The 27,442-nt window shown below is 47.7% G+C and overlaps 1 protein-coding gene across 1 annotated transcript in view; it reads right to left on the bottom strand.

Moving 5' to 3' along the window:
* Positions 1-1,124: 1,124 nt before the first annotated feature.
* The window catches only part of CLSTN2 (calsyntenin 2), a 657,417-nt gene continuing 631,099 nt past the window's right edge, over positions 1,125-27,442 (bottom strand). The window contains exons 11-17 of the mRNA XM_082392369.1: positions 24,438-24,586; positions 20,220-20,437; positions 16,288-16,458; positions 15,648-15,793; positions 15,394-15,517; positions 14,427-14,611; positions 1,125-12,499 (exon numbers count right to left, since the gene is read on the bottom strand). Coding sequence (XP_082248495.1) covers positions 12,305-12,499; positions 14,427-14,611; positions 15,394-15,517; positions 15,648-15,793; positions 16,288-16,458; positions 20,220-20,437; positions 24,438-24,586 — 1,188 coding nt within the window. The 3' untranslated portion in view covers positions 1,125-12,304. The remainder of the gene's footprint in view (positions 12,500-14,426; positions 14,612-15,393; positions 15,518-15,647; positions 15,794-16,287; positions 16,459-20,219; positions 20,438-24,437; positions 24,587-27,442) is intronic.

The raw sequence follows: 27,442 nt of genomic DNA on the forward strand, positions 1-27,442 counted from the left end.
TGCAGGTGAAGATAGAAGGACTCTCAAACAGACAAAGCCTTCTCAGTCTTCTTGCTGCCTCTCTGAGACGTAATAGGAAAAATATAGTTCGATGTGATAAACATGCTGTCTTAACATGAGGCAGAAGAGCTCCTCTTAGGGTGTGAACAATCTGTATCTGGGAGAAGATCATGATGAACTTCTTGGGATAGAAAGACGGGCATGGATTTTGGCTGGAGACCAGGGTATGAACAAAAGATGATGAAGCTGCTCGTTAAAGAGAAAAAGAAGGGAAATTGTTTTTTTTTTTACTGCGGAGAAGGATGGGGGAGATGTGAGCAGGGGTAGGGAAGGAAAGGGTGGAGAGGGCAGACAGATGGCACATGGCTGGAGTAGGGTAGCCAGAGGAGTTAAAAAAAAATGACAGCGCCTATAGGTGGCGTTTGCTGTGTCATGTGCAATGCGGATCCCTTCCACGACGCCAACACCTCCAAGAAAACTTTGTTTGAATTTTCCCTCCTTCTCTCTGGAAGCAAAAGGTAACACTTAACCCCTGGGTGGGCCCAATATGAATCAGGAGGGAGAGGCAGCTGTACCTGTGACTCACATAAACCTAGGGAAGTGCTCTGGATCCCCACCAGCTTTGGAGGGGGAGGCAGCGCATCTTCAGTGGGCTTCAGGGGCTAGATGGCCCTGGGCGGCACCTGGGCGTAAGGGAAGGTCAGCAGGAATGGAGGAGCAGGAAGGAACAGGCTAAGAGAGAGAGAGAGAGAGAGCTGTGCTCAGCCCCACCTGCCCTCCGCAATGCCCCCAGCGCCTCTGGGTCCCATCTTCTTCATCTTAATTAAGATTACACACATTGAGCTCCAGCGCTTTGTAGGTGCTCAATAAACACCTTAGCTTCACCTTTGTTTTGGTCTCCAGTAACAGTGCTGCTGAGTTCAGCTCTGGGGGTAACAGGGTGCCCTGATGGAGCCCGGATAGCGGCCAATTTGCCATGTCACCACCCCTCATGTCCCACGTCCCTCTCTTCCCCATGCATGGATTTAGGACAGAGCCCCAGAGAATAGTGACCCAGCTAAAGCTGTTCTTGCCATCTTACTTCATCAAATAGTCTGAAAAATAAAAACTCTCCAACGTCATCCTTACTGTGAAATTCGAAAATCATATTTATTCACCAATTCACAGAAAGTGTCGTAATGACCACCAACATGAATCAGTTTGTAGACATTTACAAGCCAAGGCTGAAAATAAATATCTGTCTATGTGTTGAATAGGCATTTAACAAATTACTTGGAAATGGCAAGAATCTGAATTGTTAGAAATTTAAAGTTTGTGATTCAAACATGGGTAAGATCACAGTCATGGGAAGAAGCCCAGCAGATTCCTGTGATGGTTCTTATTTCCTCCTATATCTTTATATACATACTGATTCTCGGTGCCCCTCACTCTGTGTCAGCCTAGAGTGGATAGGACAGCTCAATAGGCAGGGGAGGGGTGCGGAGAGAGGGTAGGGGTGTGAAAGGGCATCTTCTCTGATCTTCTGTGACTGGGCAACCCCGTTCATTGAGCAAGTTGATAGTGTGCTCTCCTGAAATTAGATTCAATATGCTATAAACACACAACATCCTTCTAACGAGATAGTCCAGAGTTTGCCTTGTATGACACTCATACACACACAATAGTATATTTAGCAAATAAACACATTTTTTAAATTGAAAGAATTCACTCTGAGGCAGCTGGAAGATCTCAGAAGTCTGACATGTGTCAGGTACACACTGGCCCAGCCACGGAGATACAGACGGCCACAGCGAGAGGCATTCTGGCCACACTGGCAGGAACTGTCCAGACTGTAACAGTGATCTAAGGTGATTCTATAAAATGATGCTGCTCGTCCTTCCTCTGTCTGTAGTGTCAACACCACAGAGATTCCAAGGAGGGAAAGCTCACCGGACCTTTTCCCCACACACTGTGGTTGGGCAGCTGGGAAGAAACAGCCATCCAAGGTATCTAAATGGTGGTGGCATCTCCAGATAAGGGAGAAGGGAAAGGCAGAGAGAAGGAACTGCTAGACCTTTCAGACTGGCTGAGCCCAGAACCTTTACATTTAGTTCCAGAACTGAAGTTGGCAAAATTCAACAGAATCTCATTGAGTATTTAGGAAATGGCAGAGGCAATAAGAGGGGAGCCCCCAGCCCTGTTCCCTGTAGGAGTAGCTTGCTGGAAGTTATGCAGATTTGGTTTAAGTGGGATCAACTCACTTAATGTAACAGCCCATCACTGATCACTACCAGAGAGCCAGACCCAAGACCTGCAGCTGGCTGAACACGGCACCGAATCTGGGAATCCACAAAGGCTTTTCCTCAACCAGTTGTGATGATCTACGAGGAGGATGTGGCCGACCTGCTTCTCTGCAGCTCATTTAACTTGGGGTATAGTGACACTACTGAGTGTCTACTGAGTGGTGACAAGCTGGACCATCAATTTCTAAACGCTTAGCAAACTCTTACTATGTGCCAGGCACTGTTCCAGTGCTTTGAGAGCTAGAAGTAAACAACAATAAGAAAAAGTCTAACTTCCAAACCAGGGCTTCTAAGGAATTTAAAATGGGAACCATCGACATCTACATTCTATATTTCACTTATTTCTGCATTATAGATATGTATATGACACATATATTTAGCTGTCCTTAGCTACTTGTCTCTGAGAATTTATATTTAGTATATTAATTTTCCAAATGAATGTCCCACAAACTCATTCTGACTCTTACCTTACTGACATAATGCCCATGCCAATAACATAGCACACCCACTCTAATCCCTACAGATTTCTTTGAAAACAACTGATTTCTACATGCAATTTCTTTTCTAAACAAACACACGAACTGGTTTTCTTCAATCTCATTCTGAGCCTGTCCATCTGAGTCCACCAACAACCGGTTCTGGAAGCACTGAGGTCAGGCTGGAAGCAATCAGGTGGATTGATCCATCATGACTAGTTCAACGAAGAACTGAAATCACCTTCAAACAGCTCTGACTTTGGAAGCAATTGATTTGACTGCCTCTGTGGTCATATGGCCAGACTCACCCATACTTGGCTGAAATCTGGATATGGCTTTCAATCCGGAGCAATCCTCTGGCTTCCCCGGTGAAGGGTGTCCCTGTTGCTCTCACTCCTGCACAGCCTTACCTGTTCCCTCTCCAACTCTGAGTCACCTTTCCCCTCAATCTCTTCTCTTGCTTTTTGAGTGATCAGCCCTGGCTACTGGTCTAGCTTACCGACCTCCAAAACGCTTCTGCTTTATTTCCACCCCTTGAAACTGACTAGTGAAGATGGGCATGACCTCTCCCGAATCCCATCAATCCCATCTGCCAGAGGCTCCTCTGCAGCCGTGTAAGGGAGCTGGGGGCTGGGGCAGGGGCTCCAGATCCTTGCATTCCATATGCACCAGGACAGATGTACTTTTGTCTCCAGGGGTGGATGTGCACATTGTATTCATATCTGTGACCCCCAGGCACAGGTGGAGGCCCCCATCACAGAGCTGTTAACGAACCCTTCCCAAGGACTGATGTCTCCTCATCCTTTTCACTCCCTTTTCTACATGGGGGCTGGAGCCTGTAGCTGAGACTTGCGGTCGATTTTCTGCTTCTGCAAATAGACACAACCTGTGGGCTCATTTCTCTGATAGCTCTTTCCACTGGGGAAAAGAACCCTCCAATTTTGTTTGTGTGTGCATATGTGTGTGTATGTGTGTATGTGTGTGCGTGTGTGTGTGTGTCCCATTTCTGTACTGAAATGCTCAGGAAAAAGGGTCTTGGCAGCAGAGATGCATTTTCATTTCAAGATAAAAGCAAACAGACATTAGAGCCGACGTGTTTCTGTTTCCTGTGATTAACACACACTGTCTGCATTTCGGCTCTTCTCATGTCTGTTGCCCTCTTTTCATTAGTCTATTGGGGATTGAGCTTCATCTTGATGAATCTCCTCTGCAGTGAATCTGATAAAAGGGCCTGGAGAGCAGCACAGGGCTGGGGGCATTAACACAGTACGGCTTTCTCTCCTCGGATGCTGCCCATGACTTTGGGGAGGAGCAAGTGGTCTCGTGGAGGTCCACCTACCGCTGCTCCTTGCCTAAGGGCTCCTGTTACAGGTTATAGCTGGGAGGGGGTCCCTCTCCAAACAACCCCACTCTCTTCTCTTTCCACTGTTGCCCTTCAGATGGAGAAGGATGCACTTCCATCCTCCTCCACCTGCATTTATAAAGGACCTGAACTTGTACATGAAGAGAAGAGATGGCGGAGTCTTCCTCCATTGGAGCATCTTGATTTTTCAAACCCCATGCACTCATGGAAGTTAAGTGATCTCTGGTCTGCTGTTTACTTCAGCATTTATGGAGCACATGTGGTGGGCCAGCTGCCCTGCTAGCCACCCAGGGTGTTGCGATAGACAAGACCCTCTTCTTGCTTTGAGGAGGAGGCCTGTGACGGCAGAGGAGGCAAGAGTTGGGGAGCCATACTAGCCTCACACAACCATGTTTCCCAGTGCCCTGGTCAGGCACCCCATTAGGCATCTGGGAAATGAGGGCTGTGGTTCCTTTTCACTCAACTGGAAGTTCTCATGGAGTGAGACCCTGACTCTGGGGATGTGTCGGCTCAGTGGTCCAGAGGTACCAGCTCCTTCCTGATCCTCAGAATGGCAGGAAGGAACCAGCTGGTATTGGGACATGGCTCTCTCTGGTGTTTCTGGCAAATGCAAATGGCTGGTATGTCCTACCCAGTGGCACACCGCGTGTGTCTCACCCGTATCCAGGCTTCCCAATGAACACTCCCCCTTATTCACTCACTCTACGTGGTGTCCTGGATGGATCTGAGCTTCTCACCCTCAGTCCACAATGTGTCCCTATCCTGCCTGCCAACGAGAACAAAACCCACCCTGTGTCCAGAACTACAGAATGCCTCTCTGTCCACTTTCTGCCATCCCACTCTGCGTCCTTTTGTCCCATAGGAGCCTTTGTGATAAGTGACTAACCTCAGGGAAACACATAACATGGCCTTAAGGTCTTGGGCGAGAAATGTTTCATGAGAAAATTCACAAAGAGAGGCCAGGCTGTAAATGAGAACTCTTCTGGATCTCAGCGACATGAAGAAACACTATACCTTCCCCTCTTGGGTCCGGCTAGTTCTCCCCACGCTCTCTCCCCAGCACGCAACTGGGCAGCCCTATTTGTTCTTGTTAGTATGTTCTAATTTGTTAGAGATGAGTTATTCCCCATATGATCTCTGTGGTCTCGGGAGATTGAGCATTTAATCAAAAGACCTTTTCCAAGCTGGGCTGGAGAAACGGAATTGTCCTATGGGGCATTTGGGAGGACTCAGCAAGGAGATGGCTGACAGGACCAGTACTGAGTCTGATCAGGAGGGGATTAAGGTTCACAGGAACTAAACAGCAGATGCTGGGTCTCCCAGGCCATGTATCTGGGCTGTTTCCCAGCCCATTTCTCTTCTATGCTTCCACCCCAAGGCCCAGCACCCCAGCGCTCTGACTCCCAGAAATCCTTACACGAAGACAGATTCTGTACCCCACAGCTAGGTGTAAATGACTAATAGGGCACCAACTAGTTCCTTCCAAAGGTTGGTGGACCTTCACAGAGTTTAAGCCATAAATCGGAAAGCCAAATCAATAATCAGTGGACCTTAGGGATCTGGTTGATGGGGAAAAAGGACATTGGTGGAACCTGGCACCTTTGCAGGTTGTAGAAATTCAAGGGCCAAGACATTGTCTGTAGGGAAGGCTGCAGGTTCGATTCTGGGTTTTGTTTTCTAATTTCAGTAACATCCAGAGTGAGTTAGTGCCCTTCCAAGAAAAGCCATTCATTCCCCATCCAATTTAGTGCCTGCATGGTGACGCTGCATGCGTCAGTCTCATTACAAACACAGCGATGCTGCAGTCACCTGGCAGTGTCCTTAACTGACCCCGCTCCACTCCTGCCGGGCCCTGGGTGGTTCCACCAGCATAGAGGCTGTGTGGAGACCAGTTCTCCTGGTGACGCAGGGTCATTGCTGCAGTTTAATTGTTTCCCCTTAAAATACAGCCTTGAAGGAGGTTGCTCAGCCTATAGGAAGCTGGAAGGTGGCCTCCCTAGGGCTGGGTGACCTCACTACGGCTTCTCCTGGGCTGCGTCTTTCTCCAGGACGAATGGGGCCAGACCAGCAGGAAGTGGCTCGTGCCCCAGGGGAGGAGTGGAATTGGGAGTAGGACCAGGGTTCTCTGAAACCACTGCTTCAGAGAGCGTGGTTTAGATCCTAGAGGGCCCGGGGTGGGGGTGGGCCAGTCCGTTTGGCCCCCTCTCATCACTACACAATTATTTTCTTATCTTGCTAACAGTCGTCTGCTCCCAATGCCAGCTTAAATCTTTCTTCTCATCCTCTACATCCGTGGTTTTCAAACCTTAGTTTGCTTCAGAATCAGAGAGCTCATTGAAACACAGATGCTGGACCCCACCCCCAGTTTCTGGTTCAGCGGGTCTTGGGCAGGGCCCGAGAATTTGTATTTCTCATTTGTTCCCAGGTGCTGCTGCTGCTCTGGTCCAAGGATACCTTGAGAACCTGGGTTCCACAGGGTGGGGTGTGAACCTGCAGCGGGTCCTCCGGAGTCAGCCCTGCTTCCCTCTCCAGCTCTGGCCTGGGGCCTCCGAGGTGCTCGCTCACTCAGGCTGTTCCATGGCTGTGGGCCTTCATGCTGATCCCTGGATCTGGGCTACCCTTCCTAACTTCCGACGTCTGGCTGCCTGCTCTTGGTATGTAAGAACTTCCTTTGGCTGCTTTCACTGAATCCTAGACCTCGGCCATGTTATTTCTGCCCCATAGGCAGGGTGACTGGCTTCCCTCAACAGGTGAACCGAGTCAGCCTGGGGTGGAATTAAGAAACGCATAGGGAAGCACTGCCTGCTTCCCTAGAAAGTTCTCCACTTGGCCTCAGCAATGTGTGGCAGGGCTCCCAGAATCACACCTACCACCTGACTTAGGGTGGAGAACTGCCAGAGCAAGTTATCCCCCCTCTCCCAACCCCAAACTTCTGTCCCCCCAGTCCTGACTGTTCATAGACAGCCTCCAGCAGGGCAGAGGGAACATTCCAGCAGCTTGCAAGACTAGGAGATCCTCAGGGGCAGGGCCACGACTCATCCATCCTCCCTTCCCCATTCCTGGCACCGGGTGTGGCACACCACGGGCGCTGAGCAAGGGTTTGCTGAATTACATTGAACATAGCTACAAACACGGAATCCCATCTGTTCACTGATGGCATACAGGGGGTGTCTGATTGCTTTCTGGGGTGCTGGTGGAGGTGTCATCTTCTGTCTCTTTTTGTCTCCCTGGGATAGTCAAGTTTGGCTTCTAACCCACTTCTTACCAAGTCAACTAACTCTTCTTTCTGGTTGGTGCCCAAAGGAAAACTAGAGCAAGATCTATAAAGCAGGTACAGAATAAATGCATAAAGTAAAGCAAATAAAGGCAGGGAAATGAAGGTGCTGGAGTAGACTTCAAAACTTTCATTACTCATTTCCTTTGCCTACAGCTGGACAACGGAAAGTGGTTCCATGAAAATTAAATTGTGCCCAGGGCTTTGGCTTGTCAGCCTCGATAAATGTCTGATGCAGCTAGAGAATGGTGTAGCATCCGTAGCCTGCCAGAGTACATGGCAGGAGGCTTTGGGGGTCCCCCAAAGGCCTCAGAATGATCTTCCCTGAAAAGCATCTACTTTGCACTGGTAAATTTTTTCAGAGGATTAGACCAGCTCTCTCACTTTTTTGTAAAACTGATTTGGTTAATTTAAATGAGAGGACGGTTAAGAAAAAAGTCCTCCTTTGGCTAAAATTGAATCATACAGCCAAGAAGAATGCTAATTTTGAAGTGTGCCGGGGCAGGCTTTCTACTGATTATGCTGTATTGATTCAAACGGTCACAAGACTTTTAGATCATTTTTAGAGTGATGGCATGAGCAGGGCTGAATGGAAATCAGTCTGAAATAATGAACATTCCTGCTTAGAAATCATTATGGGCTGTCATTGGGGGAAGGCCCTGGGCCTGGGAGCTAGCCCTTAGCTCAATGGGGTTTGTACTCCGCAGTCAGCAGGTTCCTGGACCCAAGCCTTTCAGTTCTTGCGGAATGCTTGCCTGCGTTTGAGGCAATTCAACGAGCAATAAGTATTTTTTGGTTTTGGTTTTGGTTTTGTTTTTCCCCCTGGAACATGGATTTTAAAAACAGCTTAATTAAGGACTGTGGTGTTATTTGCTGTTTATTTTGGAGGCAAAGACCACTGGGTAGCTGATGGGAGGGCCTAAGATAGTAATCTGCTTTCCCTTGGCAGCTGGAAGGCTGCTTTCCCCACACACATGGTTGAGGTGTGCAAACCATGGCCCCTGGGCAAAATCTGGCCGGCTGCTAGTTTTTGAAAGGCCTGTGGGCTCAGAAAGATTTCTCCATTTTTAAATGCTTGAAAATAAAAATCAAAAGAGTCATAAAATTTTGTGACATGTGATAACAATATGAATTCAAATTGCCTGCTTCTTTTTAGTGTTCATAAATAAAGTTTTTTGGGAAATATAGCCATATCCATTCATTTAAGCATATTGTCCATGGCTCATTTCACGCTACCGTGGCAGGGTCGAATACCTGCTACAGAGACCACATGGCCTGCAAAGCCCGAAGTATTTACTAACTGGATCTTTACAGGTGAAGTTTGCCAGTCCCTGTTGTATAGGAACAGAGGACATTGCTTCCCCTTCAGGAGCCCATCTCCCTGCAGGGTCCAGGTCCGCCAGGCACAGCCTTTGCTACAAGCAGAGTTGGGTGGGCTAAGCCCTGCTTGATAGCATGGCTGTGTACATTCAAGAAAGAGGTGGTGAAAGCAGAACCCACTCACGTTTTTGGTAGCTGGGTGAACTGGGGCCTTGGTCAGATTTATAGCATTTGATTAAACCTACTGGAATGTACTTTTCTTGTTCTTTAAGACTGATGACCAACGAGCTGATTGCTTTACTCCACTAGGGCAACTCATTCTGTACTGGCTTCTTCCACCTCAAGCTCCTCTTTCGCTTCCTCCCTGTCACCTGAGTCACGTGAGAGGTTCCCGCCTATGTATTTTCAACCTCCAGAGAGCAGGATCTGGTCATCCACCTGGCAAGACAAGCACTGGTCTGGCCTGTGGCCAAACTGGTCAGCTGTTCCCCCCGGTGCAAGTGTACATGTACTGCTGCTGATGTCTGGGCGAGAAGCCACAGGGGATCTGGCCATCTGGGAGTTTTGGTTCCCAGATGCCAGCAGATGGAGCCTGGACGACGCTGGGCTTGTGAATGGCATTTTCCACCTGTGGTTAGAATCTCTGCGAGAGGGCAGATCGCATTACTTACCACTCACCTGGATACTCCCCGAAGCTTCTGCTACTTTTATATAGTCGCCCCTTCTTGTTCCCACCCATGGCGCTGAGCAGGGTGCTGGGAACACGATAAGTGCCCACTGACCCAGCAGCATCACTCCAAGTGCCTTGTCCTTGGGGCTGGCATGCAGGCTGACCTCCCACGGCAGGAGTTAATGGAAAGGGCTCGATGGGAAACAAGGGGACTTGACCCCATTGTTTCTCTACATATGAGTCCAGTCACAAATGAATCAACTCTGCTGCCCTGGCCAAGCTCCACTTTCACCTGTTCCCTCCCCCTGCCGCCCCACCCCAGCCCTGAAAAACTCACGAAATGGTTTCACATGCCCCAAGCAGCTCACTGAGCCGTGAATAAGTGATGTAGCCATAGCAGGCAGGTGGAGGGCACCAGACCACCTTCCCCACCGCAGCCAGACCGAAAGACCTAGCAGAAGAAAGCGCTCGCATGAACACCGGACTTAAATGTTTTAAATCAAAATCCAATTCTAAAAGAATTGGCTTTAAACCTATAAATACAGTACTCATTTTACTGCCTTAATTTTGGAAGAATTCTGTTAGCTCCTAAATGCCCGGCTAAAAAGTCTCTTTTTATTTAACTAAGGGGACTGTGAGGACTAAAAATCCAAGATTTTCTCCTTGTAGATGCGCAGACCCTGCCTGATAGAAAAGGGCTATTTGACTGGGAAAATTCACAGAGGTGTCTATTTCCATTCAATGAATATAAAACCCCAAACTTCTGCCAGCGTCTCCTCTAAGGAGGGGAAAATCAGAGCATGGGTTGAGTTTGCGAATGTGTCCCTCTTCTTCCTGTGACTTCTCCTCTCCCTCCCTCTGCATTTGTCTCTTGTATGATTTCTATGCCTGACTGTTTCTCCTCTGCACCTATCAAGTCCTCTGAGGGAGGAGCTTCTTCCGCTTTCTCCCTTTCCCACAGCTGCTGGTAGAGCGCTTAGCACGTAGTAGGTCCTCAGCAATGCCTGTTAGCTGCGTGAATACGAATAGGTAGAATCAGGGTGGTAGACACTGGGCCAGGAGTGGGGAGTCCCGTCTTGTCTATGCCTCGGAACGACTCTGAGCAAGATGTTGAATCTCTGAACCTCAGTTCACTCGTCATGAAAATGGGTCTAACAACAGGCGTTCCCCACTCCCTCATGGGATTATTGTGAGGCTCAAAGGAGGAAACAGATGCAAAAACACTTTAGGCGAAGGAAAAGGCTGCCTAAGGTGGTTTCCTCAAATCAGAAGGTTGCAAAGACCTGTCACGGATCCTCACTGGGTGGAGGTCAGACTAAAAGACATTGATGGTGGTCCCCCTTCCTAAGCTCTCTCTGAGTAGGAGAGTAGCTGTGTCTCTCTGACACAGGGAGTAGGATAAACAGATTCCGAACTTTCTTTTGAACCTGAATACCCTGTGCCTTGGGACCAGCTCTGTGCCCGTGCCAGTACGGGATGGGCTGGGGGTTGGGGTAGGGGAGAGAGGGGACAGATCATACATACTGAGGACAAAAAAAGCCCAAGACATTCGAAACAAAGATGTTCTTAGAGCCTCATGGAAGTCCTCTAACAGCCCTAGCTCTTGCCTGCTATGCTCTCGGCCAGAAAAGATCACAGACCAGTTACTATAGCAACACTTCTCCTCCAAAAGTGTCCATGTTAAGATGGAGATAGAAAAGGTTTCCTTATTAAAACAAAGAATGAAAGAAGGAAATGGTTTTTGGATATATTTGCCCTCCACCCAAAGCATTGCTCCTTTTCTGAGAAGAAGAAAGAAGCTGTTATTATGGCAAAGATGCTTCTAATTTCTAGCAGTTAAATCTCCAAACTCTTATTTTAGACTCAGCGCAGTTCATGCTTGTTCCAAAACATCCAAGAGGAGTGTATCTTTTCAGGAGGCAAAACTGTGAACTAGGGGACGAGGGACCCTAAGACTAGACAGTGAGAGCCTTGTCAACCTTGGGGTCTCCCTCTGGCCCGGGAGAGCCAAGCCACCCTGTCACCCAGCTCTGCGTCCACCATGAAGCCCTTCCTTCTGATCCCTGGCTGTAGGCTTGTCACAGCTGTCACCCAGGGCAGTGGCTGTGTGCAATGCTTCCTGGCCCTCATGGTGTCGTGTGGTGGGAGCCCCCAGCAGGGCAGCACCGTGGGTCTCAGCGGCTGCCAGGAAGGCAGGTTCTCAGAGAACTTTGGCTGGAACCAGGCCCTCCTGTGGTCAAGGGCCTGTTCTTGGTTTTGGACTTTTCATATGAGCTTCTGTGGCCTCAAAAAGGACAAAGGGAAAGGCCCTCCAAAATGGGAGAGCACGTGTGTGTGGCGGTGGGGAGCAGTGGGGGAAGCCTAGGCGAGCCTTTCCCTGCAAACTTAATTCCACCTCGGTACGGACGTCCCTTTGAAGTGTTGAGGACTTAGACCTCGGGTGTGTGGAGTCTGACCATCCTGCTTGTAGGAAGCAGCCTGGAGAGTCAGGTGCGAAGAACCTGATGGTCGGTGTGGAGACACCGCGGAGTCAGTGCCTGCACAGTGGGTTGGAACCTCAGGGCCCTGAGAACGTGGAGCCCAGGTAGGGGAGCGACAGAAAGGCTGAACTTCTCCCCTGCAGGGAAGAGCAAACACGGTACCCACGGATCCACTGACAGGCTGCTGGGTGAGCCCAGTGCAAGAGAAGTGGGGGCCACAGGACAAAGTCCCCCCTGAAGTCCCCAGTGAGGATGACGCTGGGCTTCTGGGAACCGCCCCAGGGCTGGGAGTACCCAAGGCGTAAAGGGTGGGTTCCAGGATGCTGGGGAAGGCCTGCCGGGACCTGTCATAGAAATCAGAGGCGATGTGATAGGCTGGGGTGTACATCGGGGCGGGGCTTCCAGAAGGGACACGTGGGCGGGCGCAGACGGTGGGGCACTAGTAGGGGAGGGTGGAGTCGTCCCACTCCAGCTGGGCTTGCCTGGCTCTGCTCTGCCCGTGTCTGCCCCTGCCCACCCCGTCCTCCTCCTCCTCCTCGCCACTGCCCTCGGAGTCGCTGCTGCTCGAGCTTAGGTCTTCCTCCTCCTCCTCTTCCTCGGTCTCATCTTCCCCACGCCCTGGGGCTCCGTGTTTCTGGATGGCAGGGAGAGAAGGGAAACGCTCATCAGGGATCAAACGGAAGCCACGCTGGAGCTTAAGTTTCTCCCTCCATTAAGGAGACATTTAGGGCCCCTTGGAACTCCTTCCCTTGATGCTAAACCCTTGGGCCGGGAGATGGGCTTTCTGGAAGGGAAGTCCTTTGGTGAAAGACCAATCGGAGGGCTAAGGACAAAGACAAGCAATGGCAAATTCCAAGACACAAACTCAAGGTAAATCGTTGTGTTTTAAACATTGGACATTTAAGCCGATCCCATCCATCATTCAGGGAGGCTTTCGGACCAGAGTTTTTTTTCTGGCATTTCTGAAACCTATCTACATAGGTTTCCAAGTCTTTAGTGACTTGCTTCTCAATGCGAGGATAGCATTTAAGCTTGTACCGCTCTTCCAGGTGGGAAAATCATGTCTCTGGGAGCAGAAGGTCTTCTAAGCCAAGACTCAGGTGTGCCGCCCCTCAAAAATACTCCTTTCAGAAGGACAAAGTTCACGGTCCTCATTTTCCACGCCTGCCCCTCACCCCCGGACTTGGGTCCTCAAGCTCTACCCCACGCTTTTCCAGTCCCCTCCATCTCCCCCCAGCTTTTTGGCAATTCCAGTCAAATCTTATTTCTGGATTTATGTTTTGAGTTCATAAAGCAGCCATAAAAGATGTGAGCCCATGCTTGTCTACATCCCATCTCTGGAGTGTTTTCTCTTCTACCTTTGCCTCCCCCAGATCCTACTCATTCTTCAAGGCCTCTCTTAGGCTCCAAGAAATCTTCCCTGGACAGCCCCAAAGGTTCTCCCTGCTCATGCTTCACTGACTGCAGGCATTGCCAGGTTAGCCCTTGGTGAGCACGCTCTGGCCGGGTACTCAGACTGCTCCAGGCATAATGATCTTGCCTCCTAGGCCCAAGGCTCAGCTCTTTGAAGGTGGAAATGCTGGGGTCCGCACAGTGGTGCGCTCAGCCCTATACCTACAGCACATGCTGGGACGAGCTGACCTGCATTGGCACGCTGGCTCTGAAGTTGGAGCAGGAGGCCAGGTGAGGCGGGGAAACTGGGGACTGGCTGGGATACTTTTCTTTTCATTCCTCAGTGACTCCTCCTGATGGCCATTGACTCCCTCGCTTTCTTACTCCTGCCTTTCCCCCCACCCAGCAGCCATGGGCAGACCAAAGGGCCCGACGGAAGTGGCTTTTCTTGATAGTCATATGTCCAGGTCAGGGGCATTTGGACACTCATGGGTGGATTCTGGGGGCTGATGGCCAACTGGAAAGATAACTTTAGAATCAGACAGGCGTGCGTTTGCATACTGGTGGTGCCATTACCAGCTCTGGGAGTTTGAGTACTTTACTTTCCCTCTCTGAGTTGGTCCTACCTTGGTAAATGAGGAGGGTGACTCCCACTTCACAGGTTGCTGGGAAGATTAAGTGAGGTGGTGCGTATTGAGGACCCCGAGCAGTGCTGGAGTGATGGGGGCTCAATAAATGGCAGGTATTACCTTTGGGTTTTTGTATTAACATATTCTGAGTCTTTAAGTGAGCTCTGCAGGCAGATGGAGCAAAGCCATCTAATTTATACTGGTAGCTAATCAAAAATTCAATACTGAGTCCCTGAGAGTGAGTCAGCTCTGAGCTAAATACTACGGGGGAGGCCAGGGACAGACACCACGTGACTGCTTGCCTTAAGAAATGTCTGGTTTTGTTTGCTGGGTGAGAGCAATTCCCATGTTTTTAAGCAGTGAATGCATTTGGTGGGTAAGTGTGGCTCATGCAGGTTGAGAGGGCTGGAGGAGCCCAGAGAAGGGAAGGACCAGTGGGGCAGGGCTAGCTGGGCAGGGCTTCTGGCACAGGAAGGATGGAGCTGGGTGGGGGAGAAGCATCCCGCTCTGAGCTCCCAGCCCCCGCGAGAGGATTGTTACCTCCATGGGGTTGACCGTGATAGTAAGTGACGAGTCATCCCAATCCATCTCGGCTTCCTTGGCAGCCTCAGACTCCTGGGTGAAGTGCTGGTGGGCGATCCGGACCCGGTACATGCCCATGGCCACGACAAACACCAGCATGCACACGGAGATGATGATGACCACCGTGGCAATGCTCGGGACCACTGCAATGAGGAAGGAATTCGCAGGACGTGGTGAGCAAGCGACTAGCTCACCCTTGGGATGGAACACAATTGAAACATCCACGTGTAGGTTAAAATCTGCCCTACACTGCCCAGTTGGAGAGTTCTGGGTCAGAACCTTACTCTGTTTGGGCTTCACTTTTTTCATCTATATAGTAGACTTCATCATTCCTATCCCATGGGTAGTTGTGAGGAGCAAATGAAACCATCTATGTGAATTTCCACAGAGGCACATAGTAGGTGCTCAATAAGTTCACATTCTCTTTGATCTCTTGCTTTTTCCATCAAAGTATAGGGCAGCCCCCTTCCCCTCCCGCCGAGAGCTAGAAACTGTGGAGTTCAGTCGGGACAGACAGAAGTGCCCGCCAGATAGGAAGACAATATGGAAGGTACTGGAACAGAAGTAAGGGTGGGAGACTTTGCAATATGGTGCATACGTGTGTGTAAGCATGTGTGAGGGGCTCAGGGAAGGCTACATACAGCATGTAGCTTTGAGTTGGGTCTAAAAGGACTTGCAAAATTTTACCCCAGCCCTTTGTAGAACATCTGCTATTATACATTTCTTATAACTTCTTGTGTACTTGACCTGCTCCCTCCTGAGGCCGTGAGTGCCTCAGAGCCAGGCCCATAGCTTCTCCACGGCCGGGCACCTCCTTCAGTTCTGGGCGCCTCTGGCTGCTGCACCCTAACTGTCTGTTGAGTGGATGGTCTTGAGTCACAATCAGCACCCGGTGTCCTGAGGTCCCTCCTCCCAGGTGACCTACCTGAATTGCGCTGGATGCTAGTCTGGGACTCTGGGTGGTGGACAGACTGGAGGAAGGGCGGCTGCACGATGAGGTGGTTGACATGCTCCTTGTCTGAGACTCTGACCTCATGGAGGACGCTGACCTGAGAAGAGCAGGGAGAGATGCTGTGGACCGGGAGTGGCTGGTGGACCAGTGGTGGCAGTTCTCCCGAATAAGTGAAGTGAATGAATGGGCGGGCTGGGGCTTCCCTCGCCACTGCAGGACTCACTCACCTCCAAGTTGAACTCGTTGCTGGTGTAGCGCCCATTGAGTTCCGAGCACTTGATCCTGAACCGCCGGGCCTCCAGGGCAGTTGGATGCCAGTTGCGGTAGCGGATGTGACGTAGCACCTGCTCATAGCGGCTCATGGAGCCCACACCTGTGTCAAGAGACCACACCTGTCATAAGAAGGTAGAAGAGGGGCTGGGGAGACAGGCTGCAGCTGCTGGCGGTGTGGGTCTCCTGAAGTCGGTGAGGGTAAGAACTCAGGGTGTTTAGGGGCAGACAATGTGCCAGTGCAGACATTCTAAGGAGCCAATTAAACTGAAGCACAGAATTTCCACCTAGATTGGGCTCTGACCAGAATGTTTGGCCTCAATCTGCCAAATATTGCTGTAATACTTGCTGAGATCAAACATGATAAGAGCAGGCACCTGCTTAGTTTCTACAGATTTCCCCAGGAGTGGAACGGGAGCCAAGTCCCCAGGACACTGGAGTAGCTCGCCAAAGGAGGGGCTAGAAGTCCACGCTTTGAGGTCAAGAGTTCCCTCCTGACCCACCTCCACAGGAGATGGAGCTACCATCACACTCATGACTCCCTGGACAAGGCCACTGAGAAGGGACCACTGGGTGCAGGACAGAGCACGGCCTTACCGTAGATGGAATAGCCGGCCGTGGAGTTGGTGGCGTCCAGGTGTCGCTGGTGGAGCTCACTGTGGTTGAGCTCCAAGCACTCCTGTTTGGGGTCCAAGTCCCCTCCCAGCACTAAAATGTCACAGAAATCTAAGTTGTGAAGCATTTCTTCAAAAACTGCTGATTTGGGGGCTGTGGGAAGACAGACACGTGGAAAACACAGGAGTGAGGACAGCTCAGGTGATGGTCCTGACACTTCCTCCTCCTCCTCTGTGACTGAACCCCAGGTTCAGGCTGGGTCAGGAGGAGAGGCTGGGCGATCCCAAATATCACCTCCACTGCTCGGACGGATGTCTAGGCAGCCCTTGAGGCGGCACGAATTTATGTGAAGAGCGTGAACACAGCAGTCAAAAGATGTGAATTTGAATACCAGCGCTGCTCCTGAGAAGCCGTATAGTATTAGAGAAACCACCTACCCCTCAATTTGCTTATCTGTAAAGAGGGTAAGGGCATTGAGAGGATTGAGAACAATGTGTTGCACAGGATAGATGCTCAAGAAGGATTGGTCTCCTTTGGGACCAGAGATGAGTGCCCCTCCACCAGGCGCTCATAGCTTTCCCCGCGTGGTCATGGTGTGTGTCTCTGTCTCTCCCAGTGGACTCTGCGCTTCTCAAGGGCAGAAGCGCTTGGCATGACTAACTCTTCAGTATCAGAGGGGCTGGCATGGAGCAGTATGACGACACATTGCTCAAGTGCAGCTGCACTGGTGATATAATTAAATAAGTAACTTGGTTAGTCTAGTTGGCAAGCTGTTGCATCCCTTGGCAAAGTTCCTGGGGGAAGGGTAGGCTGAGACACTCCATCCTCTTCTCCAGGGTGGGCAAGGTGTGGAAGTAAGTGGTGGGCTCCTGCTCCCAGAGTTTTTGCCTTTGTGGCACCAACCCTACCATTTACAGAGGACACCCCTCCCCTTGCCAGTTTATGGAAGCCTGGTCCTAGGGCTGGAGACTAGCCAGTCTGGTCCCTCTTCTTCACTGCAGTGTGGCGCTGACCTGGAGGTGCCTGCTTCCTACCCCCAGCCTCCAGGGATGGCCTTTAGTGTGGAGGTGGGAGCACTTTCTCCATCACTAGAACTGTTGAATGTAATTGTCGTCTGTGGACTTTATCCTGGCATCTGTCCCAGGCCCCGGCAACATGGCAGTCAGCAGACCCATCTTTCCACCCTTGTTCCTGTCTTTCTGGTTCCTGGACAGCCTAGCTGTCCTTGCCTGATACTATGACCCCAAGTTTCCCAGAGGAGTGTCTGAGTATTTGAATGCTGGACAGGTTGGCAGTCCTAAATGAAAATCCTACTTTAAAATAAAAGTGATTAGTAGTTATGGAGTCCTTGCTATACGCTAGGCACAGTGCAAAGGAAATCCTAACAGACAGACACTAGAGGGGGTACTATTACTATTTTCCCATTTCACTGATGGGGGAATGGACAGTCCATGGGGTGGGGTGGGGTGGATTGCCTGGGGTCACACAGACAACAGGGGAGGAGCTGGATGGCAACAACGACTTTCTGATCCCACACTTGGTGAAAGTCTCAACCTCTGGGCCGGTGGTCTTCGAATATTTTTGATCTTGCGGGCTTTTATTGAAAAATCTGTGAACTAGAGATCATTTAAGTAAGTATATTTACTCATTAAGCAGACTAGTGTATTTTGTGCGTGATAAAACATTTATGAAAACAAATTTTAAAAGGATTCACAAAAAGTGAGAGAGCTATTTTAAATAATTATTTTATTTTGTTTAATTTTTAAGGGATACCAGAAACATTTTTTGCTCTCAATGGATATATGTTGTTATAAATAATTTCGTACACTTACTTTTTAAATGCTTGCCAATCTCAATGGCTTCGTGTAGCATTGGCAAAATCTAAAAGCACATTAATATACACTTAACGAAGTCTGTCATTAATAATGGTACACATATATCTCTCTTTCAAATGGCCTGTGGTTTCTGGGTTTTCTTGGGAGCCGTACTCTTGTCAGGTCAGGTTGGGTCATCCTGGCTCCTATGGCCCAACTGCTGACTGATTGCTCACCCTAGGTAGGGGCCGTGTTCACCCCACCATTTTCTCTCGTTCTCTTGCGCTTGCATATGGACAGAATCTTCCATCAGTTTCCCTGATTCCCACTGTGCTGAAGGGACTGTACTGGGCTCAGGGACTTACTGGCAAATCAATAAGTTGGGCTCTGGAGGAGATCCTTCTCTGGTTTAATAGACAGATAATCACCACCGAGGGCTCGCCAATGTGTGTGAGAGAGAGTGCTAGTGGCTGGAAGCGTACAGAGTGGTTGGGCGTGTACAGTACCAGCCTGGGGTCAGGGTGGAGGGGTCTTCTGGAAGAGGGGTTGAAGGTAGAGATTTTTGTCAGCAATAATGGGGAACGGGACAGAGAGGGACCTTCCAGACCAAGGCTAGAGAGTGAGTAGACATGTAAGCTAACACAGAGGGAGAGAGGGGTGTGGTGTCATTGGTACTGAAACAGCACAAAGAATGAGTCGATGAGGGCAGAAGATAGTGGTGGAGAGGGTCACGGGTGGCAGATGCCATTAGCCTGCTTGTTTACGGCACCCATAATAATGATTATTCTTACAACGATATAAGTGAAATTTAAAAAGTACTAACAATAGCTCTCGGGCACTTGGCTATGCAGTCTGCATGCACCTCTCATAAACAGAAGGTGAGATGTGGACCCAGATAATTGCTTGTCCCTGTGTTGTCTATAGGCTGATGTCAGGCCTGGGGAATCCAGATACTCTCAGCTACGGCCTGCAGCCACCACAGTCGGAGGCCCTTCCTTCTCCTGTCTGATATTAGCCACAGATGAGGGCAAGAGGGAAGATCACACGACCTAATGCATCTTGGAGTGTAACTGGGAAACGGTCCTGCCCAGACAGGTGGTATAACACCATCTATTTCTGTGAGCTAAGAAGGGCTGTCTTGCCAGGCATCCCATTTGCTGGCGACCAGCGTGGTTTAAGGCAGTGGGTAGTTAGGATTATTATAGAAGCAGCCCTTCGGGAACTCAGGCCCACTGGCACTAGCACATCGTTAGCAGCTGCTTTGGGAGGGGGAGGGGGAGAGGGAGAGTTGAAAACATTCTTTTGGAGGAGGCAGCAAAGGATGGTTTTCAAACTCGTATTCCCCCCGTAGATCTGGGCCCCAGGTTTTCCTGCCTTCCTTCCATATCCTTCCATCCCTCTCCCCCCACCAGCCGAATATAATGTAGCTTCAGTGCAACTCAGTGTTTCTTCCTGGCAGACAATTCAAATTACTTTTACTGAACAGCCCTCCTGACAATGAAACTGTTAGAAAAAGCAACTGGAACGTTCCCTGAGAGTTGAGAGTGATATTGCTGAAGGAGACTTTTACGGGGTATATATTAAGATGCAGCTCTATTTTTTTCTTCATGCTTCTTTAACTTCTCTTCTCATTACCAAAATAATACACGTCTACTACAGAACATTTTGCAGTTGTAGAGAAGTGAAGGGGAGCAGAAACAAATTGGCTCTTTTTCTGCTTCTCAGAGAATATCACTGTTAGCATTAGGTGTGTTTCCTTCTGGGCATTTTTCTACATATTTTTTTTCTTGACAGAGTTGCGATCACTCTACACGTAGCTACTCTGTAATTTGCATCTTGCTTTTTTTTTTAACTTACTGTTTGGCATAATTGCCTTCCCTCCAACATCATACCTCTTCTATGGGGGTACCACAATATGCTAAGCCATTCATTCCTCTCTGTTATTTATCTGCATTGTTTCCAGGCTTTTTTGTTCCGTTATCATAAATTACCCCGCTATGATGAACAATACCTCAGTTGTCCTGAAGTGTGATTGACGAAAATCATACTTTACGTGAGAATTTAAGGTTCCACCCACCCCAACCCAGTGTGCGCCTGTACCTGTGGTCTTCAAGTCACCGGGGTCCTCGGCTTTGGCGAAGGTGCTCACAATCTTGATGTCGGGGAAGAGGGTCACCCCTTTGGCGCTTTCAAACTGGGCAGTGGGTCTCCAGAAGCGGTCCGTACCATGGAGGGTGATCTGGGGCTCGACGGCCTGCAGCACCATCACGTAGGCATCCACGTCGGGGAGGCTGATACACACATCTTCTCCAAAGCACCTGGGAAAACAGCAGTCACGGCAACTGAAGAGCAAACCCTGGAATCATCCGGCCACAGACAAAGCTACATACAGCCACCTCTAGTCCTCGACGAGACATCCTGACTGCACGAGAGCCTCTGAGGATGTCAACAGACATTCAGATTCAAAGCCGCATTTTAGTTAAAACTACTAGCAATCTAGGGACTTGAAAAGATTAGCTCCTGGGAGAAATAGGAATTTTCTATACCAGCAACAAGTAACCATTAGACCTTTAATTATCCTTTAACAAAGCAATCAATGGCAACATTAATTAGACAGCAACGGCTTGTTATGTGCATAAGGATTTGGTAAATAAATTGTTGTCTTGCTGGTTAGTTACAGCCATCTTACTGAGTGAGACCCCAGGGCTAAACTCTCCTGCCTGCCGGAACAGCGTATATGTTCTCTGTCTACAAGGATATCACACAAGTGCGGTGCCTCTTCCAGATGTGCCAGCAGACTGCTATTGTAATCATACTACTTTTTCCTGATACACTGCCACAAAAATATCTGGGAGCCAGAGTGGTGTGACAACAAGAGCAAAGCCTCGGAAGTGAGACAGGCAAGGGTCCGTGCCTGGCTCTGCCACTCCTGGGCTGGGAGGCTCTGGGCAAGGAGCACGACTCCTGTGAACCTCAGTCTCTTCATCTATACAGTGGGGATGAATAATTAATTACCTTATAGTAGTAAGGCTTAAATGCAGATGACATGTAGATAGGAAGCTGCCCAAGAGGCTGCATCATGGTTGGAGCTCAGTAAATGTTGACAGATCTGACAGTGTCATCAGACCTCATCAGGCATGTGTGTCACTGGCACTCTCTGCTGATCATCTAGACCAAAGACCTAAGCTAAAATGGAGAACCCCAGGGTCTAGAGAGATGCTCTGGGAATGATGGGTGGACACCAGCTGGTGGCAGCCATCAACTTGCATCCCTTGGCAAAGTTCCTGGGGGAAGGGTAGGCTGAGACACTCCAACTTCTCCAGGGTGGGCAAGGTGTGGAAGTAAGTGGTGGGCTCCTGCTCCCAGATTTTTTGCCTTTGTGGCACCAACCTTACCATTTACAGAGGACACCCCTCCCCTTGCCCGTTTATGGAAAACTGGTCCTAGGGCTGGAGACTAGCCAGTCTGGTCCCTCTTCTTCACTGCAGTGTGGCGCTGACCTGGAGGTGCCTGCTCCCTACCCCCAGCCTCCAGGGGTGGCCTTTAGTGTGGAGGTGGGAGCACTTTCTCCATCACTAGAACTGTTGAATGTAATTGCCGTCTGTGGACTTTATCCTAGCATCTGTCCCAGGCCCTGGCAACATGGCAGTCAGCAGACCCATCTTTCCAACACTTGTTCCTGTCTTTCTGGTTCCTTCTTCTGGCTCCAGGTGCCAGGTGACTCCCTTTCTGCTTCTCAGGAGTTTTTCTGGGGTCCCCTTCCTAGCTGCCCTCCCAAGCAGCTGTTTGGCTGAGAAATGATTGGATAGGCCAGTAAGGGTGTTATTTAAAGGTCACAGTGATAGTCTCATCTCCTTAATTTAATTCTGATCCCTGGGGACAAGAATCATGCCTTTTCTTTCTCTTGCATACTCATGGTATTTAGGAGCTCTATCAAGGCTAGGTTGGTTAATTTAATTCAATTAATAAACATTTGTTGAGCATGATACTATACACAGAAAAATCCTAAAGATGCTACCAAAATCTATTAGAACTAATAAATGAATTCAGTAAGTTGCAATATACAAAATTAATATACAGAAATCTGTTGCGTTTCTGTACACTGACAACAACCTATCAGAAAAAGAAATTAAAAAACAATCCCATTTACAATTGCATCAAAAAGAATAAAATACCTAGGGATAAATCTAACCAAGGAGGTAGAAGACCTCTACTCAGAAAACTACAAGACATTGATGAAAGAAATTAAAGACATTACAAACAAATGGAAAGATATACCATGCTCATGGATTGGAAGAATTAATATTATTAATATGACCATATGACCCAAGGCAATCTACAGATTCAATGCAATCTCTATCAAAATGCCAATGGTATTTTTCACCAAACTAGAATAAATAATTCTAAAATTTGTTTAAAACCATAAAAGATCTCAAATAGCCAAAACAATCTTGAGAAAGAAGGGCAAAGCTGAAGGTATCACACTCCTGACTTCAGACTATGCTACCAAGCTAGAGTAATCCAAACAGTATGGTATTGGCACAAAAACAGACACATAAATCGATGGAACAGAATAGAGAGCTCAGAACTGAACCCATGCATATATGGTCAATTAATCAATGATAAAGGAGGCAAGAATATAAAATGAGGAAAAGACAGCTTCTTCAATAACTGGTGTTGGGAAAACTGGACATCTACATGCAAAAGAATCAAACTGGACTACTTTCTCACACCATACACAAAAGTAAACTCAAAATGAGTAAGACATGAAACCAAAAAACTCCTAGAAGAAAGCATAGGCAGTATGCCCTTTGACATCAGTCTTAGCAATATTTTTTTGAATCTGTCTCCTCAGGCAATGGAAGCAAAAGCAAAAATAAACACATGGGACTACATCCAACTTAAAAGCTTTTGCACAGTGAAGGAAACTATCAACAATATAAAAAGCCAGCCTGATGAATAGGAGAAGATATTTGCGAATAATCTTATATAGTGAGGAGTTAATATCCAAAATATACAAAGAATTTATACAACTCAACAGCAAAAAACAGATAACCCAATTAAAAGATGGGCAGAGGACCTGAATAGACATTTTTGCAAAGAAGACATACAGATGGCCAACAGACACATGAAAAGTTGTTCAACATCACTAATCATCAGGGAAATGTGAATCAAAACCACAATGAGGTACCACCTCACCTCTGTCAGAATGGCTAATATCAAAAATAAAATAAATAAAAAGTGTTGGCGAGCATGTAGAGAAAAGGAAACCTTTAAACACTATTGGTGGGAACGTAAATTCGTGCCGCCACTATGGAAAACAGTATGGAGGTTCCCCCCAAAAACTAAAAATAGAACTGCCATATAATCCAGCAATTTCACTTCTGGGTATTTACCTGAAGAAAATAAAAATGGTAATTCGATAAGATATATGCACACTAATGTTCATTGCAGCATTATTTACATTAACCAAGATATGGAAGCAACCTAACTGTCCAAGGATAGATGGATGGATAAAGAAGATGTGCTTTTATATATTTATGGTGTGTGTATATATGTATATATATATGTATATATATATAGTATATATATTTATGATATATATTTGTAATATAGTATATATTTAACATATATTAATACTATAATAATAATAAATGATGTATATATATATATATACACACACACACACACACACACACACACACACACAATGGAATATTACTAAGTCATGAGAAAAAAAATCTTGCAATTGGCAACAACACAAATAGATCTAGAGGGTGTTATGCTAAGTGAAGTAAGTCAGAGAAAGACCGTATGGTTTCACTTATATGTGGAATCTAAAAAACAAAACAAAAACAAACTCATAGATTCAGAGAACAGATGGTTGCCAGAAGGGAGGGGGTTGGGGGTGGGGTGAAATAGGTGAAGGAGATTAAGAGGTACGCACCTCCAGTTATAAAATAAAAAATCCACAGGGATGTAACATACAGCATAAGGAATATGGTCAATAACATTGTAATAACTCTGTGTAGGGACATATGGTTACCAGACTTATCATAGTGATCATTTCATAGTGTATGTAAATATCAGATCACTAAGCAGTACACCTGAAACTAACAAAACATTGTATGCCAACTATATATCACTTAAAAAAAAAAACAACAAAAAGAGAACACAGATCCATTGGGGTGTCCTCATAGGGAGAGCAGAGAAGCTGCCAATAGTTGAAGAGAGGTGAATCCTGTTTTGCGAGAGAACATTCCCAGGGACCATCCCTGATGCCTTGGCTGAGCCCCAGGCTGCCCGGCGTCCACTCACTGGACCTTGGAAGAGACTTTCAGGCGCCGCACACCCGCGGTTGGGAACTGCCTGGAGTTGATGTAGGAGACCTTCTGGAGGGCACGGTTGATGTTCCCAATGTCATCACCTTCCATCACCAGGACAGACTGCGAGGGGTTGAAATGATACTGGAAGACAGAAAGCAGTATCACAGGAGAGAATGATCAACCATGTACCCAGTCTCACGGAGACCCTCCATCTCCATGCAAAGGCCACTAAGGCCCGCAGAGGCATCTTCAGAGCATCTGCAAGTGCAGGAGCTGTGTGCACAGGTAACTGTTTTAACCCCTCAAGCAATCCCTGCTGCCCTCTGGTGGGCTTCGGGACCCTCCTCTTTAAGATTCCCCGCGGATTATAAACTCCTGGTAATATCACCGGCAGCCACAGGATGAATTCTGAAATCCCAGACACAGTTCTCTTGGGGCCCAGCCTTTGGTGGGCTCATGCTCTGGGCTGCTATGGGGTCCTTCCCAGAAACTTTCAGCTCTTGGACTGCCACCCCCTCAGCTCATAGCCCGGAAACCTGGGGCTTTTGTTCCTTTTGCTGTCTTGACTTTGGCCTTGAACTGCTCCCCCATTCACCCTGCACTCCACCTTCTGACCCATGTCCCATCTTTTTAGTTTCCAACCTTAAAGTTCATTTTTAAGTTAATGGCCTTCCTTCTCTCTTAGATCTGATTCTTGGTCTTGCCTTCTAGGTGCTAAACTCTGGTTTCCCATGAGCTTTAATCACTTGCTGTTTACACGCCTGCCAGCTGCCCTAGGTTTGTTATCTATCTATCCTGTCCTGGGTCCCTGGTATCCCACGCTGGGTGAAGGCCCAGGGGCTATGATGCTCCCCACTGAGTTACTTGGGTCCTCAAACCAGTTAAAGTAGATCCAGACTTGTCTCTTCCGTGGTGTTCCCAGCAGTTACTCTTCTTTGAATGGAGCATGGAGAACTGCTTTTGTACTGATCTGAGTTACTGACCTTGACACACTTCTGAGTAAGAATTATTAGGAACTGCTATCAATAATATGTCAGGAACTTATCTGTGGATTCAGATTATGTATCCAATATTCATGTCATAGGAAAGACAGACATGGATATACTTTTATGTGGCTACTTGCCAACAATTATTTATATTTTTGAACAGATAATATCTCCACATAGTTCAAATATATATATGTGCTACGTGAAAGTGTCCATCTTATTCCTATTTCCTATCCAACCAATTTCCCCAACCTTATCCCACAGGTGATCGCTGTTCCATTAATTTCTTAGTGACAAATTGCATTATTGTTCATAATTGTCATTTCCCCTCCCAGTGAGAGGCTTATACAAGCCTGTCAACAGGCTTGATCATGTGATTTACGGTACTCTTCCATACAGGATATACATTTTTGTCCTGTTGCGCTCAATAGTGGTCATGTGACTTGCTTGGCCAACAAAAAGCGGGCAGAAGTATTGTTTGGTTCACACTTGGGTGGAAGATTTAACAGCCAGCTAATTCATGGTGCCACGTCCCTCTCCCTCTGCCATGAAATCTGCAAAGTTCCCTAATGGTCTATCAGCCTGGGTCTCACAGTGAGGGGGGAAGAGCTGCAGCCAGTCTTTAATGGACATGAAGTGCACACAATAAAAAAAAAAATTGCTGTATAATTCACTGAAATTTTAGTCACTTGTTACTGCAGCATAACCTAGCATATCCTGACAGTTATACTTAAGCATTTTATGAATATATAATCAATGAATATAGATTCCCATTTTTCTCCTTTCTCACACCAAAGGTAGCTTGTTACATACTATACTGTACTTTGCTTTTTTCACTTAGCGTTTGTCTTGGAGATTTTTTATTTTTTTTAAAGTTGTATAATATTATTTAATATGAAATAATTTATTTAACCAGTCTCCTAATATGAACATTGGGTTATTTCCAGTCTTGTACTAATAATGACACAATGAATAATCTTATATATATAACATTTCCTAAGTGTGTAAATATATCTGTAGAATAAATCCCTACAAGCGAAATTGCTAGGTCAAAGAGTATATGCAGTTTAAATTTTGACAAATGTTGCAAATTTTCCATTGCTAGGGATTATACCAATATGCTCTCTCTCTCACAGCGTGTGAGAATGTTCTTTCAAAACCTCAACAACAGAGCATGCTGTCAAACTTGGGACTTTTGCCAATCTGATAGGTGATAAATACTATCTTAGTGTAGTCTTATTTTGCATTACTCTTTCCATGAAGTAGATTGAGTATGTTTTCAAGCTTTTAAGGGAAAATCTATCTATATTAGCTTTTCCCTGATATGACTCGGATGTCTTTACAAGAGTTCCTGTTCTGTGCCCAGACCCTATCAGGAGGTAGTTATCTCACGAGTACTGTTGTGCCATTGTCCCGCATAATAAGTCCCTTGCATTGTGACCCCCAGCCAACTGACAGCTCAATCTTTGTCTCTTTCAACTATCATGCGAGTGTTTCATTGTTACCTCCTCCTTGAAGCCTCCCCAGCTTCCCTCACTTAGGTCCCCACTGAGCTCCTATAGTGCTATGAAATGGTAGTGTAATTATTATAGTGCAGTGGCTACGAGCTCACTGAGGACAGGGGCTCCGACTGTTATCCCCGAATCTCAGAACCTTGTCCTAGTGCCCCGGAAGCCCCTGTTAGATGAATGAGTGAATGGTCCCCCGCTGCCCTCACTGTTTTTCTTTCCCTATGATCCAGTTTCCTCCTGTCCTCAAAGCCCTGAGCAGGGTCTCTCTGAGCTGCGACGTCTGGTCACAAGCACTGTTCCCTTTGCTGGATTCAGGAGCCCCTGGGCATATGCACAGGTGACGCTACGGTCGGCCTCTTGTTGGTCTCTCTCTTGCTGGGGCTGACTCACTAGCTTAGCGTGCTCAGCCGTGGACATGCCACACGCTGGTGAATCATCAACAGTTCTGAGTGTTTTACAGATCATCCATTTCTCATTTGAGCAGATTGAAAGTCATTCTT

This window comes from Balaenoptera borealis, assembly GCF_965194805.1.
Source record: "Balaenoptera borealis genome assembly, chromosome: 5".
NCBI classification, from domain to species: domain Eukaryota; kingdom Metazoa; phylum Chordata; class Mammalia; order Artiodactyla; family Balaenopteridae; genus Balaenoptera; species Balaenoptera borealis.